Here is a 21,278-nt window from a genome sequence, read left to right as displayed (position 1 = left end):
ATAACGATGTATTTGTTTCCACAGTATGCAAATACTATTACAATAATAATTTAGATTTACTAATACTGGTTATATAGATTTAAAAAAAATACACGTAATTCTGTTTGAATTTAAATTGTGTCAATGTATGTATTCAACATTACGCAATGTGTCAGAATTAATTTCAAACAAACGAACAAAGTCATCTGTATGAAGTCACAAAAGATGTGCATTTTATGAAGGTTATTATTATTATTATTTTGCTCTAAAATTCGATGCAGAATAAAAATTCAAATATATCTTAGTACAGAAAAGTGGTGCAATTCTGTATCACAAACGTTGCTCCAGATGTATCAGTAAAAAAATAATTATTATTCCAATGGGAAATCTATATATATATAGAATATATATTTAAAATTATATATATATATATATATATATATATATATATATATATATATATATATAATTTTAAACGTGGTGCTGGTTATTGCCCAAGAGCTGTCCCCCATTTGCCTTGTTCTTGCATCTCATGCTGTCATGTCTGTCTTGGCCTGTACTCATTGCCCTGTAAAGATTTGTAGGCCCTTCAGATAATGATGGTGTCAATGTTGATAAATGTAACAAGAGACATACAGAACTATTTGTCAACTTGTGTATTGTTTGTTTAGGGCTTTCGTGGTGTTTCTGGGCTTCCTGGCACAGTGGGGATAAAGGTAAATGTTGAAAAATTGTTATATAATATTTAAAGTAGCAATACTTTAAATGCCATGGCTAATCACTTTGCTAATCAACAATTATTTTCACAATGTAAAACGGAAGATCCTCCTGAGCTGAAACACGCTATTCTCAGCTCTATGGACACTCTCGTTTCAGAGAAATGTACTCTGGGTCGGCTGAACTCCCTTGGGCCAATAGGAAGCTACTATGTCATCAGGGAATTACACTTCACCTGCAAATGCAAAGGCACACTTCTTAGGACCCAAGGGTTCCAACCTCTGTGAATAGTACAGTTTAGCTCAGGAGTATCGCTCTGTTCAGATTGTGAAAAACATTTTTTGGGGGGTCGGGGAGACTACTGTTTTAAGTGTATGTTTGTAAAATAATGCACACCTTGTGTCCCTTACTTACACACCTTTCTATCTCTTGGACGCACTGTCAATTCATAACAAGTACTAGAATTTCAAAATGGATTAGATTATTGAGTGTAACTTTCCATTATAGGGAGAAAGAGGCATTCCGGGACCAAAAGGTACAAGTGGACCTCTGGGCCTCAAGGTAAGAAAACGCCTGATCATCATCAAGCTGTTATTTTATGGTCTTATTATTATTATGTTTGGTCTGTGCTGTGATCTTTAACCTTGACATAAACTCCTGTATTATTCACTGCAAATAAGCTGCATACATGTTGTTGTCCACTGCCACCCACAGGACAGACAGAGAATGCCTCGCAAAAAACAAGTGATTATGCCAAATTATATTTATCAATGTATTGGACTTGCAGTTCACTATACCATACTGTACCTTCTCGATTTTTCATTAACCATCGTCTCATAATTTAAGATGTGTACTGTCACATTTCACAGGCATATGCAGTGCTGGTGTTGTTATGGGATATTTAACGGCTTATAACAAACTAACAAAATAAGTACATGAATAATTTAAAAACATTAAGTAATTTGGACAGCGTTGTAAAGCCGTTTTCTTTTAAAATGTCACAATGCAATGTTTGAAATCAATATTTTACTGAATTTCTGAACATTTTTATATCAGTATCTCTCCTACCAGGTGGTTTGCAATGAGGCAAGTGATATAAATTAAAAAGACAAATGAAAAGACACCTGTACAAAATAATATTGTGGGCCTTTCACCCCTCCAGCGCATAAAGTATAGCGGGATCAGAGTATTCACTTGTGTTGCAGTGGCATGATCGCGTCACTCCTTTGATGAAACTTCCGGAGAGTTGTAAACACGACTTCCTCTAGAACACGAGCAAAACGGTTGTGTCTCTAGATGTCATAAGAGCCCTCAGCATGCTATCTTTTATGGTGACCAGTGAGGATTTGGCTTTAAAGCAGTTTTTATTGTTAAATACCTTACGTGTGTGAAAAATAATTAATTTTTTAGTATATACAGTGTACAGTGTGTGTGTGTATATATATATATATATATATATATATATATATATATATATATATATATATATATATATATATATATATATATATATTCATTCATTGGCATATAGATTTTTGCTCTTATGGTTCAAGTAGTTTAAAACTACTATTATACAGCCTTACTCGCATTGTGTTGCCCACAGCAGACACCAGCTGAACTCGCATAATACTATAATTTGGCCCCACTAAACACAAATTCCATGCTATTTAACACCCCCCAAGATCCCACCCCCCACACCAGCTGTGCGGCTGGACGTACCCGATCCTGAGGCATTCTCAATCCCACAATGAGCAGCCACTTTACCTTTTTGTTTCAACATTTCCCCATTTTCCCTCCAGTTTGTAAGCTCTCAGGAGCAGGACCCTTGTTACCTTTTGTATCTGTTTGCCCTTATTTGTATGTCATTCTGATTATGCAATTGATGTTAATCTGTGCTGCGCTGCGGAATATGTTGGTGCTTTAAACGTAAACGATCATAATAACGGCACTGGCAGAGTTACAGAAGTCCCTCCACGTAAAAAAATATCCTGCCCCTCCCATTACCTATCTGACTGCAGACACGTGCAGGTCATGTGGAGCTAAGTGATTGAACAGGCAATGGCTTTTTAATGGGTTTCAAATATCAAAATGAATACCATAACTTCAGTCCTTCGATGTAAAGGTGACCAGTACAGAAACTGCAGCATTGACTGAGCCGACAAGCAATAGCTAACGCCTGACAGCAGTTTTAACCACTTCATTATGGTGGTACTATTGGTTTGTAATGTGGGTTGAATGAAGGAGAGGTAAGGCCGTGATTATATCTAAAATAGCCCGGTGGCGTCACGTGGCCCGATGCTGCGTGGCCGAAAAACAAAGTGCATGAATCAAATGAAATCTTACATACCTATTGCGACGGCCTCGCAGCGCCGAACTGCAAAGCGGCAGACTGGTGAGGAGACTTGGAAAATTGTTTTAGCCATGTGACGGCCGCGTCATGTGAGTGGCTCAGCCAATGAAGGCGAACCGCTCACTGCGACACCTCCACCATGCCTTCCCCGTCTCCTCCAGCTGCCTCCTGCCTGCAGTTCAACTTGCCGCTTTGCCGGATCGCAGCGGTGACATCACCGGATAGCGCTGCCGCCCTGCAGTTTAGGTATAATCGTAGCCTTACATCGCTGTGCTTGAAGCAGGGGAACTGGTTGAAATCTTGGTATCCGATCTTTGGACAAACCAATCCCTCCATTCAAGGCACCAAAATTAGATTGTGATTTCTACAGTATGTGGTCGAGTTAAAGGCTGTACATTGCAACAGTGTTTAAAATAAATATTATTATGAATTATGAAACGCAACTTTACAGCTTAATACATTCTAAAGATTGAGGCATTAGTTTGTGCCAATTTGACGTTAAAAATAAGTCCTTATAAAGGCATGTGACATGATTGTTTAGCTTAATAAAATACTAGACAAACAAGTACTGTAATAACTAAGCAGTTGCTAAAAGCCCGATCAGTTTACATTCTCACAACTACATGTTTGTAGTTATATCTCCATAATGATATATTTGATGTACTTGTTGCGTGTCTGCAATAGTTTAAGTACATGTGTATATTGATTACAGGGAGAAAATGGGCCAGTTGGTCCACCAGGAGCGGATGGGAGAGAAGGACCAAAGGTAGAATTCTGTGTGTATCATTGTTTTTTCACCCACTTGCAAAAAGTTATAATTTTTTTTTAATGTAACATCCTTTGCGTTATCAATCTCAGGGCGAACCAGGCGACTCTGGATTGCCAGGACCTCCAGGTGTTCCTGCACTAAAAGTAAGTGTAATTGTGTTTCTAACCAAGCTTACAGCACTGTGAGCAGTGTCTGAGTGAACACATATCAGTGCCATTGTTATCAACTCTTGTTAACTAGCGATTCCTCAGTTTTATTGAAACATGATCCAAATAAGTCAATAACCATGAAAAGGCTGGATCGTTACTTTATAGCAGTACTGGGGGAAATGGTGCTGAAACCCTAAGATAAGAAAAATTAGATTATACCTAAATGCTAATAATGAATTCCGCATTAACTAAATGTGGTAGATAAAATGTGGTAGATAAAACCTGTTCCCCTTCCTAGTCAGTACTCCAACATCCTTCCTAATTATTTGATCATCACTATACTATTTTGTTGATCTCTAAAAATATCAATAGAAGAAAACAAACTTTCAGACACAATTTGAATTGTCTACTACAACATACTTAAAAATAATTATACTTGTTGAAGGCTGGGGCCACTTCCCCAAACTCATTTGCAAATGTCAACATTTAATATGAAGACGTTTAAGATATTTGTATTAAAACAAAAAATCAATAGTCCTTTTTCACGTCCCATAAAATGTCTTTGTTTCACAATAATATTATGGATTCCCCTAAGAAACAGATTGTGTTTTATCAGTGTTTCAGCAATAAGCAGAGTTGCACAGACAATAACTTTCCTCCCTGTTTCTACAAGTATCCAATGCTTCTCTGACTTTACTCTCAATTAGGATTTTTAGTTAGACCCAGTTCATCTTAACAGTCCATTTTTTTTAACCATTTGGTGCTCAATATGAATACAGGGTGGCAAATTCCATAATTCCACTTGACTAGATCCAATTGATCCAATGGACAACCCCTATATTCAATTGCAGAATGTTGGGTTCTATGTACCAATGCAGAGAAAAGGGTGTTTACAAGATGCACCTCTCTATTTGTAGGCGCACATGTGTAAGAACAGTGTTGGCACCTGGTGCAGAATGTTAGGCTTGCACTGTCAGAGATGAACACTTGTCTATTAGCAATATTATATCTGGATGCCAACACATTCAGTCTTCTTGGGGTTAAGTAGAAGACGTTCAATGCAGTCTTGCTAAAGACTCGATGATTGAGAACAATACTCAATTGAATTATTTATTTTTTTGTATAGAACTTTATTACTGCACTAAAAGCACAGGGTAACAGCAGGAGATGACCGTTACAAAGAAATGTATGAAAACAATCAAACTTATACCTTATTCATTTCTATGGGATTTTTATCATATTAGGCCACACTCCCTAATCAATATTAATATTTTCAGCAGTGTATTAGAGTTCATTCCTGGTACCTTCTATCATAACTGGATTTTTCCTTTTCCAAAATAATTGGTCTGTTACTGTACTATATTTCCCTCATTATCAGGAATAACCTAAATATATTACCCATCTTGACCTTGTTACCAACTTCCCATCTCGGATCCAGCCATATCTTTGCTGTGTTCCCATTCAATTGTTCTACTGAAATATATTGGCACAAACCAGCTAAAATATTAAAGCAATAGTCAACTCTTTTGCCACTATTAATAACTAATAACAAGATACTAACTATCGGTACAATAATAAACACACATATATATGTGTTTATTATTGTAGTGACAGTTAGTAGCTTGCAAGAACATGAATTGAATATGCAGAGCTGTGCAAGACGATTCGCCAACGTATAACTGAAGATGTAAGAGAATGTAACTGTGATGGTGAGAAATTGAAGATAACAAAAGCTTAAGTAAGACAAAGCAGCGAATTATGGTTGGGAAGAAGCAACTCGTTGCACTCAAACAAGACGATGGATCAACAATCAAAGACTGTGCACTTATTAAGAGAGTTGAGGACTTCTACATGAAATTGTATGGAACACAGATAACACGGCATAATCTACCAGAAGACAAGTGAGAAGGAACCACCAATGATGTACCATGCGTTCTTCCGGAAGAAATGGCAAAGCACTAAAATCCATGGAGAAGCTAGGAAGAAGTTAAAAAAATCATTGCAAAAATATTAGAATGCTGCTTGAAGAACAGGAAAATTCCAGAACAATGGAGTAATGTCATAGTTATCCTTATCCACAAGACAGGAGACAAAGAAGACCTCAAAAACTACAGACCAATCAGTCTACTTTCAATTACAAGATTTATTTTTTACAAAGATACGTATTAATCTGCTACAACAAACCCTAGACTTTGCTGAGAATAGAGAATATGGGGGAGTTGGTAGTGGATACAACACAATGGACCACATCCAAGTTATACAAGAAGTGATTTCCCGATGTAATGAATAAGATCTATTACTCAGTTTAGGATCTGAAGATTTCGGAAAAGCGTTTGATTCTGTCTACACCTCAGTGGTCCTAGATGCATTAAGAAGATAAAATGTTGAAGAAGCATATATTGATATTAAAAATAACTTTTACGAGAATGCCACATCAACCATTAGACTACATGAAGTTACAAGCAGATAAGGATCAGTAAGTGAGTGTGACAGGGAGACACCATGCCACCAAAGCTTTTCACAGCAACCCTTGAAGAATTGTTTCAGACATTCGACTGAGAAGAAAACAGAATCAAAATCAACAGTGAGTATTTGAGTCACCTACGAATTGCATATAACATTGTTATTTTTGCCATAAGTCCAGAAGACATCCAACAACAAATTAGAGAACTCACCGAAGCAAGCAAGAAAGTGGGACAACATACTGTATGAATCTCAGCAAGACCAAAGTGATGTTCAACAAGTGTGTCAATTCTGCAAAGAACTCCGTTTCCCAATATTTACTTTTATGTTTAAAGTTTTTACTTTGTTTTTTTTTTCTATTACTGATGTGAAGCTCTATGTACATGGATAGTGCTATACAGGCATACAAAACAAGCGCACACTTTCTTTTCATTGATGCATCTCCCCTATGGTAGCTTAACACCTTGATGGAGGTTCGTCAAATATGGCCACACATTTTTCTATATGTGAACCATCAATAAAGCCAACCTTGTTGGGGAAAAGAATGTGTAGACAGGTCAAATATTGAAGGTATAAAACTTCTTCTAAAATCACTCGCATACAGATGCAGCGGCCGTTATACGAACAAATCACGAACCCGTTTTCGTGCGCGCTGCTGTATTCCACGCGGCATTAACGCGGCCAATCGCCCCAGGCACACGTGTTTATCGTGGTTGCTTTGTTTGAATTTCATGGATTCTGTTTCTTTGGGTGCAATGAAATGAAGGAATTGCAATGTGTACAGTACTGTGCTACTGTGTCAATTTCCTGTATTTAAAAACCAGAACTTTAAAGTGCCATTTTCTGCACTCGCCGCGCTCGCGTCTTAAGGCGGTACGGTTGGAAGAAATCCTGCGCCATCACATGGGTATTCCGAGGTATACACCGCGTGAAGTGTTCGAATAATGGCTGCTGCATATGTATTGCCTGTTCTTTAAAGGCATTAAGAATGCCCAATGTGTTTCCTGTAGTCCTTCTTGTGTTCCTCAATCACAATGTAGATAGGTAGATGATATACCGTAGATGGAAAAAGGGAACTTTGTTGTCATGTTAATTACTAATTAAAAATCACAGTTCCCGAAGACTGCTGAGCAAAATTGTTGCATGGGAGCTGCACGTGGTAGATACATTATTTCGATTTAAAGTTTTATTGAATACACAGTAGCCAATATATAAATATATTATATGTGTCATCTTTAGGGAATATTTGAAGGGAATAGAATTGATGCGCTTACTATATATTTGTACATGACTCTATATGTTGCGGTAATAATGCAGTGATATTTTCCTGATTCTGTTTGTTTCAGGGACAAAGAGGAGACCAGGGACTGCCAGGTTTGCTGGGTTCTATGGGAGGTCACGGACCAAAGGGACACAAGGTGAGTGTGGTCTCTGTATGCCTCTGTTTACTCTCTTTCTTAAAAGATGACTGCCATACTACGTTCCCCCCCCCCCCCACTTTCCTAAGCAATAAAATAATGATGCAATATAAATATTTCTTACTCATCATGTGTAGTCATTGTGCACTCGCGTACCGCATGAAAGGCCCTGAGTGACCTGAAACATTGCAATGTGATTGCATGCTCTGGCAAAATAAAATGCTAGGAACTTACAGGCATACTTCACATTACGTACGCAATGGGTCCAGGGCATGAATGTAAAGCGAAAATGTACTTAAAGTGAAGCACTACCTTTTCCCCACTTATCGATGCATGTACTGTACTGCAATCGTTATATACGTGCATAACTGATGTAAATAACGCATTTGTAGCAGGCTCTATGCTTGCGCACAGCTTCGGTGCAGGTAGGGAGCCGGTATTGCTGTTCGGGATGTGCTGACAGGTGCATGCGCCAGCTCCATTTGCCTATTGGGCGAGGGGAATCAGCGCGTCACTACTACGGCGGTCTGTAGGACAGAATAAGTGTCGGTACTCGCAAAGTGAGCGTACGGACACAGGGTATGGGGCTATTAAAAATATGTCCTTATTCGCGAGTGTACTTAAAGTGAGTGAGCTTAAACCAGGGTATGCCTGTATGTGCCTTTTCCTTGTAAGGAATTTAGGAACCGTGAGTATTGTTTTTAGTGCTGCCCTTATTCTTTTTTTCATCTCTCGGGCAAAATATATTTGTTTAAAATCTGGCAAGACAGAACCACCATTTCCTTGTGTTCCTTAGCTGTATTTCTACCATTGTGGAATTCATTGAGTAGTGCAATTTTAGTGAACCACAAGTTGAGTCATAAGAAATATACCCCTTTTTAGTCTCTTTATTAAAAATTGTAATGAACTATTCAGAGCAAATCAGCTATTCTAGCTAAGGCCAGGTTTTATTTTCCTGGGTATTGTACTATAGAGGCATGTTGCAAAAGACAAGGCAAAAACATGTGGGGTATCTGAGAGGTTGTTTTATTCACTTTTGAATAAACCAGGAACATAAAGAAGCTTAATTCAGCATAAAAATATCACAAAACAATAGATAAAACAGACTTTTCAAACATACTTTTCAGAGTTCGGTTAAACCTTTCTACCAATCCGTCCATCTGTGGATGGTAGGCCAATGTATGAATTTTACCTCTAGAAATGTTAAAACCTCCTGCCAAACTTCAGGTTGGCCATAAAATGTGTTCATTGCTCAGTTAACATTACCTTGGGAAGTCCCACCCTAGAGAAGAGCTCCAACAACTTGTTGCCACCTGTTTAGCCGTGGCGGACTTCAGTGGGAATGTCTCCACATATCTGGTGGCATAGTCCACTATCACCGGTGTCCCTTTGTAGAGGGTTCCAGGGGGTCCTACCAAGTCTACCCCAATCCTCTCAAAGGGGACTAAGATCAATTGTAGTGGGACCAAGGGAACTATTTTTTGTCCCTTCTGGCTAGTTAGTTGGCATTTAGGGCAGGATTTACATAATTTGGCCACATCACTATGCATCCCTGGCTAGAAGAATCAGGGCACAATGAAGCCTAATGTTTTATCTTTACCAAGGTAGCCAGCACAAGGGAGAGTATGCGCTAGGGTGAAGATAGTTTTAACAAACATTCTAGCTGTCAAGATATGCTTGGTGGCCTCCCCTGTTGGAGGATGCTTATTCAGCCGATACAAAATATCCTTCAAGAATTCAAAATGAGGGAACGACAATACCCCCTGCTAGTCTAGCACATTGTCATCAACCTTAATCACTTACTCATATTGTCTAGCAAGGACTGGATCCTCCATCTGTTTCAGGGGAAAGTCAGGAAGAGAGAACTCTAATAAGGCTCCAGGCTCCAGTCTCCCCTCCATTCTGTCCGTTCCCCGTCATAACGTCTGTCTCATGCATGATAGTATTATTACCTCGAGTCCCCAACATCTCCAAACAGTCCTGTTTGTCCCAGCATTTCTGCTTACGGGATTTCGGGATCCAGTGTTTAAGGGGAAACATGTTGGCCGTGAGGAGGAAGAGTTTGTCCGGTTTCTCCTGAACTGAAGAAGGAGACTCCAGCGGAGAGAGAGCCAACAGACTGGGGAAGTAGGGCCAGTCCTGTCCAAGCAGGACAGGGGCAAAAAGACATGGGGCCAGTCCTAATTGTAGGCTGCCCATTCATCTATTTATCTGCATCTGGATATTGGCAGTCGGGTAGCACTTTGTGTCACCATGGATACATTCTATGCTCTACTGGGATTCATAAGAGAGCAGTTATGGGGGTAGAAGACCTCAGAAGAGAAGCGTTATCCTTGAGTCCACAAGTGCCTGGGCATATTTTCCCTCAATCTGGCCTGGAAGCATTCAGTGCTTGGAACTTCCGCGGGGTAAAGCTGTGGCAAAGGTCCGGCCAAAGGAGCAAGCCATCTGTGGGCACAGCATAGAAAGGTGACCAGGTTTCCCAAAGGAGGAACATGGACACGGTTCTCTTCCCACCAGTTGATGGGTATTTCTGGATGGGCCAAAAAACTGGGGACCAGGAACCAGGTGGATCTGGTGGGTGGCGTCCTCGGAAGTCCGTCTCTCTGTCGGAAATAGCCCTGACATAGACTCATAAATCTCCCTCTCACACAGTTCCTTTGTCAGTCCACCAGATGTGCTACTGTTTCTGTCTGCTCTGGGTTTTCCTCTGTCTGTCTCCTCTTGGGTTTTCCTGTCTTCTGTCCCTGCCTACCTTTATAGTTTCCTGTTTCCTGCTCCTCTTTGCCTTTGTTTTATGTTCCTGACTCCCTCTCCCTCATCTGTTCCTGTTTCTGTATTAGTCCTTATACATTTAAAGGTCCTTGCCTACAACTGGCTTGTCGCCGTTTGTCCTGCTCCCTGGTCCCAGTCCTGCTCCCTGATCCCAGTCCTGTTCCCCTGCCCTATTCCTGCCTTCCTGCTGCAAACCTATGCCTGTGACCCCGACTACGATTCCTGCTGCCTGCCCTGGACCCTTGCCTGTGACCCCAACTAGCCATGCCTGCCCCTGCTGTTCTGGCCATCAAGGTCTTTACCTGCACCTGGAGTCTGTGACAGAAAACAAAGGCCAGTTCTGGACCTCTCCAGAACAGATCCATCATCTGCCTGCTTGAGCAGACCCCTCCCGCTTGGGATGGGGGAAGACACTCTATTGATGAGGAGCTGACATTGGGAGGCAGACGGGTGTTTCGGCGTTGAGCGGCATTTGTGGCTGGAACATCGGATCCCTTTGTGGGGTTTGGCTGCACCAAGTAGGGAGGTTGTAGTTCGCGGGCTGATCTGGTCTCCCTCTGTGGGTGTCCGCATGGGCTGGTAGGGCTTGTTCTGGCAGGTCCCATTCGTTCAAATTTTCGACCAGCTGGACAGCCTGTGCTAGGATCTTAGCAGTATTGCGCTTCACCCAGGAGTGGGTCAGAGGGGTTATCACATGTAGGAATTGTTCCAGGACGAACTGTTCAAGAATTTCCTCCTTGGCATGCCGTTGAGGTTTGACCAAGCAAGAACATAAGTCCAGTAATTTCTACATTAAGACACGGGGCCTCACGTGGGAAGTAAATGTCAAATTCTGGAACCGTTGCCAGTAGGCCTCTGGGGTCAGGCCTAAATGATCCAGAATGGTTGACTTCATCAACTTATAGTCCACAGCCTGGTTCACTGGTAGGCCTTGGTAGGCGGCCTGGGCTTTGCCTAAGAGAAGATTGGCCACGGTGCTTGCCCAGCTATCCTCATATCAGGCCCGGTCCTTGGTGACCCATTTCAAACGTTAGCAAGAAAGTCTCTAGATCCTCTGCCGGATACATTTTCCTCAGGAGTACCAGCGGGTAGTTCAGGCCTTCTGGTCCGGAAAAGGGAGAGGACCGAGCCAGTAGCTGGCCAGGCTTTCATCCCGTGCAGCCTGTATTTTTGTCCTGCACGGCCTGGTGCTAGGTTAGGAGTTTGACTTGTTGCTGCAGTAATAGTCCAATTTGCCTGGCTTAATCTTGCAGAAACGTCTTAATAAAATGTTCCACTTTTTTTTTTTACGGCCCTTTGGATGCAGGGCCCCCACAGCATCCCACATCTAACACCATATGTTGCACAAGACAAGGCAATGACACGTGGGGTATCTGAGAAGGCTTGTTTATTCAATTTCAATAAACCAGGAACATAAAGGAGCTTCATTCAGCAAGTCACAAAACAATATGATCGGAACACACATGTTCAACAGTTTAAAATGTGGGGTTCCCTTTACTCAGGAAGGGCCATCCAGGGTCTTGGTGCTTAAGCTCAGGCACCTGTCTCTCACTGGATCAGACAGCAGTCTCCCTGTGACTCTGACAGCCCTGAAACAGTGACAGTGCTGGTGTTTTAAAACCCCTTAACGACGCAGCCGGGGTCTGGTTAATTATCCAGTCTTTCTTAGGCTGGGATTTAATCAGATCCCTGCTGGACTGCAGACTTAAACATAAAACCGCCATGCATACATTTACTTCGAGGATTCACCCTGTCACAAGGTATTTCTTTGATGAATTAGTCTTACATTGTAAATATAAACAGCATGGAACGTTTGATGAATTCTCACAATTTTATTTTAGAAAGGTAGAATAAAAAGACAAACTAGAAAATGACGCATGAACATTAAAACACTTGATTAAGATTGTTTGAACCATTAGTTCCCAACATTTTTTACATGATGACATCCCTAGCTAATTCTTAAGTTACAGATGACACCTTTATTTCTTTTGTGCAATATAATATTACATTGCGTTACCTTTTTTATACTTGAGCAATCCCGCGCCCCTGCTTTATTTTAACAATTTGTTTTTTTTACAGAATTCTCCTACAGAGCTGAACATAGCTTTTTTAGCTGCGCACCACCCATATCCTGAGATATGTACCGGTTATGTGGCTGGTGTTTTACTCCAAAAAATCAATATGGCTGCTAAATCTTGCAGGTCTTGTGGGCCAATTGGAAACCGCAACATCATCAGGAGAGATGACATTGCTGCTTCCTATTGGGCGATCATTTAAATGTCCGGGAACTGACTAAGGCAACTACACCAGTAAGTTTCCCAGGAACCAGGGGGGCCACAGAGCGAAGGGAAGTGTGGCTTAGCTTTGGGGGATCTCCTGGTTGAAATTACGTCAAAAATCTAAATTTAAATTCGGCCTGCATCAAATTTAAATGAATTGGGTTCAATTTCCCATTTGTTTATTGTCAAGTTAAATTTTTGTGTATTCTATAAATTTTCTGGACACGCCAGGCTTGCGGTTGTAAATCAATTCTGCTAAGCATATGAATTGTAGCAAGTGTAGTTGATAGGTGCGAAGTGACATATTCATAAAGCATCAATAACATGCATAGAAAATGGTGACAATATTGTTTAAAAAATATTCTCTTTCAGGGGGACTGTGGGGATGAAGGAGTAAAAGGAGGCCAGGTAAGATTTTTTTTTTTGTGTTTTATAGTTTAAAAAAAGGAGTTCATGTTTAATTTAGCATTTTAAAACTATTTCTACGTGTATGCTTCAGCCCCAACCTCATTACCCTGTGCTGCTTTTTACTAAAGCCCTGCATCCCTTTAGAAGTTCTCTTTTCCTTATAAACATTACATTCTTTTGCACCCCTAAACCGCTAACATCTGTGTAATTCAGTTTCACAAGGGTCCGGCTGTCTGTCACCCTCTACGACAACCTTTTTGATAGCCGGTTATTTTATACAGACACAAAGATCACTACAAGTTCTTGCAATTGGGAGATTTGGAAATTTCCTTAGTTTTGCCCCCCCCGACAAAACTGTTTTAATCCTCATTTTTCCATTACCGTGCTGTGTTTATTCAATTGCCTCTCTCTTAAATAACTTCAAAGCTTACAATTTAGAATAGGTACGTAATCTACAAACTACAGACCGTTTTTCCAAGGTGCCCATCAGTTGGGGTTCACTTGTGTCCCATGTGCTAGTAGAATTGATTTAACAGATGTGTACTCCCAGTCCAGATACAGTACTTTTACTGTTGTCATTTGTCACCAATGCTGCTTCTCAGAAACCAACATGACATTTCTGAAATTTACATGTAATACAGTTGTTGCGGCTTTGTCTCTATTGAAATTGTGTGCTTTGTATCGCGTTATTGGCAATGCTCGTATTTTAGGTCTGAACATAGTTTTTGAAGTACATACAATATGAATTAAGGCAGACATTCTCAAACTGTGGTACCTAGACCCCCAGGGCTTCCCAAAGACTGTGGTAGTTGACTCCAAGGCCCTTTAAAATGTATTCTTGATGGCCCTTATCTGCACCCTATGGTCATTTCCATCACCGTCAGCACATCTGTGCTTAAGGTTTTTTTTCTGTACTTACCTATTGTTGAATATTAGGAAGCGTAATGATCCTCCACATTATTATTAACAGTGATGTGATCTGTGAGAATCAAACATTTGGGAAACTTTGATTTAACAATGCTAAATGGTGTTAATTAGCCAATAAGCTTATTTTCCAGCTTTTCCATTCATCTCCTATAGCTATGTCAGTAATTTTGCACAATACTTTCTGTTTATCGGTTACTGTAAAGTGAGCAGTGTTTGGCAGTATTTAGACATGTCAGTTTTAACTGATTTTCACTAATTTGGTGTCAGTTTCACTAAGTTTTAGCATCCGTGTCTCAGACTTTATCTCACTGATAAAAATAAGTAATTTTCCATTAACGTATATATATTTTTTGGCCATGAAACCCCAAAATATCACTGATCAGCCCTTGGAGGTTGACCTCTATGTAGCGCTATTCTAAGAAGGCAGGGGTGTGCAAACTTTTCCCCGTGTGCACCCCTGCCTGCTCTCCTCGGTGCCTTGCCCCCCCCCCCTGCTCGACCCCGGCGTCAAATGACGCGCTGGGTCATGTGACATCACATTGCCATGGTAACGTGACGTCACGTGATCCCGCTACGTCATTTGATGCCAGGTTACCAGGGCGACGCGTCGCTGGAAGGTAAGTGTATTATAGAGGCCTCGCACGGTCCCCCGGCATTTAATTTAAATGCCTGGCGGGAGAGTGTGGGACCTCTATAATTGCCGCATCCCCCCCAAGAAAATAGTTTGCGCACCGCTGCTATAAGGCACCGTTTTGCACCAGAAGACACCTGATGACCCATTCAAGGTAACCTATACAGTAGTCCAGGTTCGTTTTCGGGGAGTGCAGATATATGTACGAGTGCAGATATATGTACGAGTGCAGATATATGTACAGTAAATAAAAGAAACACACACAGTGCAAGATGTCTCAAATGGTGAGTGAATCTTGATTGGCAAATCCTGCAGAGTTTGTACTCACAGATTCACAGTTCTTTAGTGCATAAACAAAAATCAGTGGCAATGGAGTCTTTATGTGGTGTTGGTGTCTGTACCCGGTAGATCCACAGGTGTAATACCTTTGTGGAATAAGGTAAGAAAAGCCAATAGTGCAGACTGTAAAAACTTTTTATCTAGATACGGTAAAAGGTATAATACACTAACATGGTGTCAAATATAAAACAGCATATTTACACAAGTAACAAGCGCGATCAGTGGGAACACAGGGCGTTCACTCCTCTCCTCAGCTGGGCTCGCGTCCCTCGTCTCAGCTCCCACACTTCCGGGTTGGATCCTCAGATGACAGGAACCAAGAAGGCAGCACTCTGTAGAGAACTGTGTTTCTTTTCTTTACATATATCTGTGCTCCCCCCCCCCAAAAAACTGGACTTCTGAGAGAAGATTGAGAACGCAATCCAATTTTAAGGGTTTGAGTTGTGAATCACGCTTTTTTATATCACGCTTTATTTGGCACAGTCACGACTAAAACTTATTTGTATGCAATATTTGTTTGCATTTTACTGAATGTCACAGTTTATATACACTTTGTTATTTAAGAAATGTCCCTTATTGGTTTAAGCGCCACCATAGATAAGGCAAAAGAGGGGGGAGGGGAACACAAAATGAATGAGTCCCCTAAAGAATTCACTAACTGCACACCTACATAATGTAAAATCTAACTTTTAATAAATTTACTTAAAACATATATTACCAAACGTAGTTTACTATGTGTTTTAAAAAAATGAATTAAATATACAATAACGTGCAAACCTGTCAATAAATGTATGATTGTCCAAACCCAAATGCAATATTTCTTGGGTTTGACAGGACAGTGGATGCTGTAAGTTAGGGTATTAACCCCTCTGGAGTTTATATGCAGACTGTAGGTAACCGTATCCTACACAGTGAGCCTTTAACTGGTCAAAGATCCAGCAATCCTGCAATGATATATATAGCAGCGAACACCTATGGTTGTATTAAATGCATATGCTTGAGAGGTGACGCTGACACAGGCACAATCAATCGAGAATAACCCTCAGTGTAGTTGAGCTGGGACTCACAGTGCCATTGACATAGAGTTACCCAGCAAAGAGGCTCTAATTGTGCATATATCATGCGCGTTGTGTCAGTCTCCTACTTGGAGCTGTTTTAATGTAGTGCTTTTAAGTCTCCTGGCTCTATTTATGCAGACGGCATTTTGCTGGATAAATATAACAACAGGCAGTGAGTCTGCCTCCCTGCTACATACAATACATGATATATGCACAATTAGAGCCTCTTTGCTGGGTAACTCTATGTCAATGGCACTGTGAGTCCCAGCTCAACTACACTGAGGGTTATTCTCGATTGATTGTGCCTGTGTCAGCGTCACCTCTCAAGCATATGCATTTAATACAACCATAGGTGTTCGCTGCTATATATATCATTGCAGGATTGCTGGATCTTTGACCAGTTAAAGGCTCACTGTGTAGGATACGGTTACCTACAGTCTGCATATAAACTCCAGAGGGGTTAATACCCTAACTTACAGCATCCACTGTCCTGTCAAACCCAAGAAATATTGCATTTGGGTTTGGACAATCATACATTTATTGACAGGGTTGCACGTTATTGTATATTTAATTCATTTTTTTAAAACACATAGTACACTACGTTTGGTAATATATGTTTTAAGTAAATTTATTAAAAGTTAGATTTTACATTATGTAGGTGTGCAGTTAGTGAATTTTTAGGGGACTCATTCATTTTGTGTTCCCCTCCCCCTCTTTTGCCTGATTCACTTATCAGTTCACAGTTTGCACCCACATTTACAATTACCATTATTATTATATATTTTTTCACTTTACTCAATTAGTGTGGCCCTGTGATCACTTCCCAATCCTCCCTTTGTTTTCTAAGAGCCACCATAGATAACACTGTTGTTTCCATCCTATACAGTGGCATTGCTGACTCCATAATCTGTGCATACTTTTGTACTGAATATTTGCTTCTACAAAGAAAACACATCTGAAATGTATTTATGCATTCAATTTAAGCTGATGTTGTTTATTGTTTACATTGTTTTTTGTAATATTACGTACAGTAGACTTTACAATTAAATATTAAAAGAAAAAGATCAACTATTTTAATAATCATTTCCCTAAAACCTAATAGAGGCAGTAATGTATCTTGTGTCATTAATGTCCTGGGGACATATTCTGTCTGAATATTTGATGTGTAGTTTGAGCATTTCTAACTCATTTTCTTTTCATTATAGGGAGAAAGGGGACAAGGAGGCCTTCCTGGAATGTCTGGAATAAGGGTAAATATACTAAATCCTGTTGTTTGTACATGGATAATCTGAAATGGTGTGAGTTTATATTAATAGTTTTGTTTTCTCTGAAACCTCACAAAGGGGGAAGAAGGCATTAAAGGATCAAAAGGAGAGGTAAGTGTTCAGTGTTAGTCACTTGCAATGTGTGTACATACAGAATTTATAGTATAGCGTGTCCATTCATGATAGGGAGCAAACCAAAAACTTCTGCTTTCAGCAGGCATCCTTTCAAAGTACTATATAAGCACACACACAACACAGAGACTTAATTGAGACCTAAAACCAGTGTTTTTATGAAGTACCAAATAGTTTCATAAAAGCACCCTTGCAAAATTGTGAACTGTGAGAATTAAAGTACTGTTTTATTTGCTACTTCTACCTTTTCATAGGTGGCAATAATGCTTGAAATGTAATATTTACCTGTTGAATTAATCCTTAACCTCTACACTGCTGCAACACATAATAATTAGCCATAACCTGCTAGCATTGAGGGGGCAAAACTATCCATATATGAAGAATTTTGTATTTCCCAGCTATTAATAATTGTACGTATTCAGATAGTTTAATAGAGTCTGAGATGATATAGCACAGTTACCTTTCCATCAATTAATGGACCCGTTTGTGCCAGGAATTTTTTAACTCATGTTTGCCTTTGGTGTGCATTTCCTATGGTCTAAATGTTGTTGTCTCTCAAAAGCAGAGTCACGTGACAAATGAGTGGTATTCGCATTAACTTGGCAGGGCATAAGCCCTCAGAGTATGGAAAACCATAATTTGCGGTCCATCCTGTGGGTAGCAATCTATCACTATGTAAAAATAGAAGTCGCTTAGTTATAGCACAAAGGTATAGTTGTTATATATTTCATTAAACGTTCTAACACCTAATAAACATTGGAACATATGATTTCTTATTTTAGTGTTATCTCTTATGGTCTATGTTACCGGAGACCAGGCCATTTACACCTTTTTACCAGGATCATGCATTGAGCAAAACAAGTGAATGAAATAAATTATACATTTATTCACAGGATAAGGCAGACACACGTTACACAAAATACAGCAAAAAGACACACTTACTTGGGAATTGGGGTAACAACCTAGACTCTCCTATCCCTGATCACAGTTGCAAAACAGGACAGAAAATATTCCAGGCAGCTTTTCGCTGAAGCAGCCCCTTTCTTGCTGGGGACTTAAAACTGGAAAACTCTGGAGAACACTTTGGAGAACCTTGGAGATCTAACTATCTCAGGGCCGCAAGGGGTTCTAAAACTTTCATTACAGATTAATCCCCCCCTATCAGAAGCATGTGAAAAATCTGTGCAGCTAATCAGAGACAAACTGGTAGGGCACACAGGGTGATCTTCCAACAAATCAGGGGAGCTCGTCTCGTAGTTATGAAATAAAGAAACACTACATAGTGTAATACTGTTGTGAATAAATTTGTGCAAACAAAGCTCAAAAATGACTACTCACAATAGAGCAGTCAAATTCAGGCAGTCATCCAACTTAAGAGGTGGATGTTCCCTGTGTATACAGCAGCCACTAGCCTGTAGACGGACGTTCACAGAGGTACACAATTGGAGGCTTTTATAAGGTGAAATTATAATAAGGCTTTATTGTGCCTTTTCCTTTTTATCAGGAAATCATCCAAACACAGGGGGGGGGGACAAAGCTTCTATTCACTTGGGAGTATTTCTAGTGAAATCCTTTGCAATTAATTCACATCTCCGTTAGTTAACCATTTCTCCCAGCCCCAAACATATAGCATGAAATAAGCAGATATAAGCAGTCTCTTAATTATGAAAATCTTATCTGTTTCTTGCTGTAGATTAAGCTTCTCTACTCTCCTGGAACCACACCCGTGCGTGCACAGAAAATATCAGCATCCAGGTTTAGAAGTCTTATTTGGTGTCTTGCAATCAGCTATGCTGGGCAGAGCTCAAGACAGGTCAGCTCCAGAGATGTGTGTTCTCTTGGTCAGTCTCTCCTGGGAGTCTCAAGAACACTCCTCTGTATCTCCAAAGGTCAGCTCTCATTCAGAGCTAAGGAGTCACTTCCTGTCTCAACAGACAGGCTTTTGTAAGCAATCAGGCAGGTGGTGTTTATTAATTGACTACCAGCAGTTAACCACCACACTGCCAGATTAAAGGCACATTACTTGAACAGGGATTACTCCCCTGTTACATACCTCCCCTGTTTGTGGGAAGCTCGGGCTTGCCACGGCCAAAGCCCATCCTTCCACTCTCATTCTAGATATCTCAGTGACTTGAATGAGAGTGGATGGAGGAAGAGAACCCTCAGTCCTGTTGGGATTGGAGCCCTTTCTCCAGTTTATTCGTGTCTCCTCCTGAAGGTGTTTGAGATCAGCACCCCTCAGTCGCTCGAGGAGGACTTTCTCCAAGTATAGTCTTTTTTCTACGTGCGCGGTCATGAGATTTCCCTCGCGTCGGGTGCTCGTTTTATTGTAAGCATACTGTATGGCAGCAGTTGCAGAGCGTTTAAAAAACGCCCTTTTCCTACTCAATGGGGTTGCTAGTTCAGCCCCTTTTAGATTAAGTTGCAATTCCACACCCACTTCCAGAGAATGTCCCATCTTTTCAGCTTCATCAGCTAAGGATTCTTCTGGTTTTAATTCAGCACGTGTACCTTCTTTTGTTGCCTGATGGGTGGCTGAAGGTTTTGCTAGTGCTTGTTTAGGTGGTTCAAATTTTGCAACCTTGTCTTTCAGATGAGCGGTATTCCCAGCTCTCACTGTACCCTTGTCTTCATGGGTTTTTGAGGCTCTGGGATACTGATGCTTAGTCAGGGTCAATACTTGTCCTTGTAGGACTGTAATCTTATCCGCGAGAGATCCCTGTTTTTTGAGTGGGGATTGCAAGTCTCTTCTCAGGGAATTTATCTGTATGCTTTGCTTTCTCTGAGCCTGCCTCCACATTTTTATTGCATTGTGGAGCACTATGAACTTCTTTGCTTGGGCCACAGTTACTTGTTTCAGTTTCTGGACCTTCTTGTGCTCCCTTTTGTGCCGCGTCACCTGGGTTCTAAGCTTGGCTTTTAGCGTTGCTTTGGTGATGCTCAGGGTAGCCTTCAGTTTCTCATGCTACTTTGCGGGGACATACTGGGTCATCAGATGTTCCTGCAGCACTTGAATTTCTTTAACAGCCTGCAGATTGTCATCCTGCAGAGTTCGCTGCTTCTCCTCTGCCTTCTTGAGGTGCGTACGCAGACCTTGCAGTTGGTTCTGCAGTCGGTACTCTGCTTCAAACTTTTCCTTGACTTCTTCTGTCAACTGAAAATTTTCTTCTTTCAGTTTTAAGTTTTCTCTTTTTAATCTTGAATTTCCTCTTTTTTCAGTCTCTGTATTCTTCAGGGCTTCTTTGCAGTCCTCCTTCCATTTACGCACATCTGCTTTGAGAATGACACTCTCCTGGCGTGAGACTTCCTTCTCTAGGTTGAGGGTCTGAAGCTCCTTCTGAGAGACTTTGAGATCTGTATCAAGATTACCAATAGTTTCTTTAGCAATGTCCAGCTCCTCAGTGAGACTGTGTAGTTCCTTTCTGGAAACTTCCAGGTCTGTGCGGCAGCTGTTGGTCTCATGATGTGAGGCATCAAGCTCTATACGAAGAGTGTGAACCTCTTGCTGGAAGACTGTCATCTGCTTCAGTGCCTCCTCATACTTCCGCTTTAGCGTAGCCACCATTTTATCCGATTGGCTCTGCTTTTCATCCATGGCGGAAATAGTAGCCTTTGCAGT

General features: G+C 40.7%; 1 protein-coding gene across 1 annotated transcript in view; it reads left to right on the top strand.

Annotated features, from left to right (window-relative positions):
• LOC142487059 (uncharacterized) overlaps nt 1-21,278 on the top strand; it is a 137,205-nt gene that overhangs the window by 94,144 nt on the left and 21,783 nt on the right. Inside the window, exons 17-24 of the mRNA XM_075585745.1 lie at nt 651-695; nt 1,204-1,257; nt 3,759-3,812; nt 3,905-3,958; nt 7,774-7,845; nt 13,272-13,307; nt 17,468-17,512; nt 17,606-17,638. Coding sequence (XP_075441860.1) covers nt 651-695; nt 1,204-1,257; nt 3,759-3,812; nt 3,905-3,958; nt 7,774-7,845; nt 13,272-13,307; nt 17,468-17,512; nt 17,606-17,638 — 393 coding nt within the window. The remainder of the gene's footprint in view (nt 1-650; nt 696-1,203; nt 1,258-3,758; nt 3,813-3,904; nt 3,959-7,773; nt 7,846-13,271; nt 13,308-17,467; nt 17,513-17,605; nt 17,639-21,278) is intronic.

The sequence above is a fragment of the Ascaphus truei genome, chromosome 2, assembly GCF_040206685.1.
Source record: "Ascaphus truei isolate aAscTru1 chromosome 2, aAscTru1.hap1, whole genome shotgun sequence".
Taxonomy (NCBI): Eukaryota; Metazoa; Chordata; class Amphibia; order Anura; family Ascaphidae; genus Ascaphus; species Ascaphus truei.
Note: the sequence above shows the minus strand (reverse complement) of the source record. Positions and strands in the feature narration are given on the sequence as shown.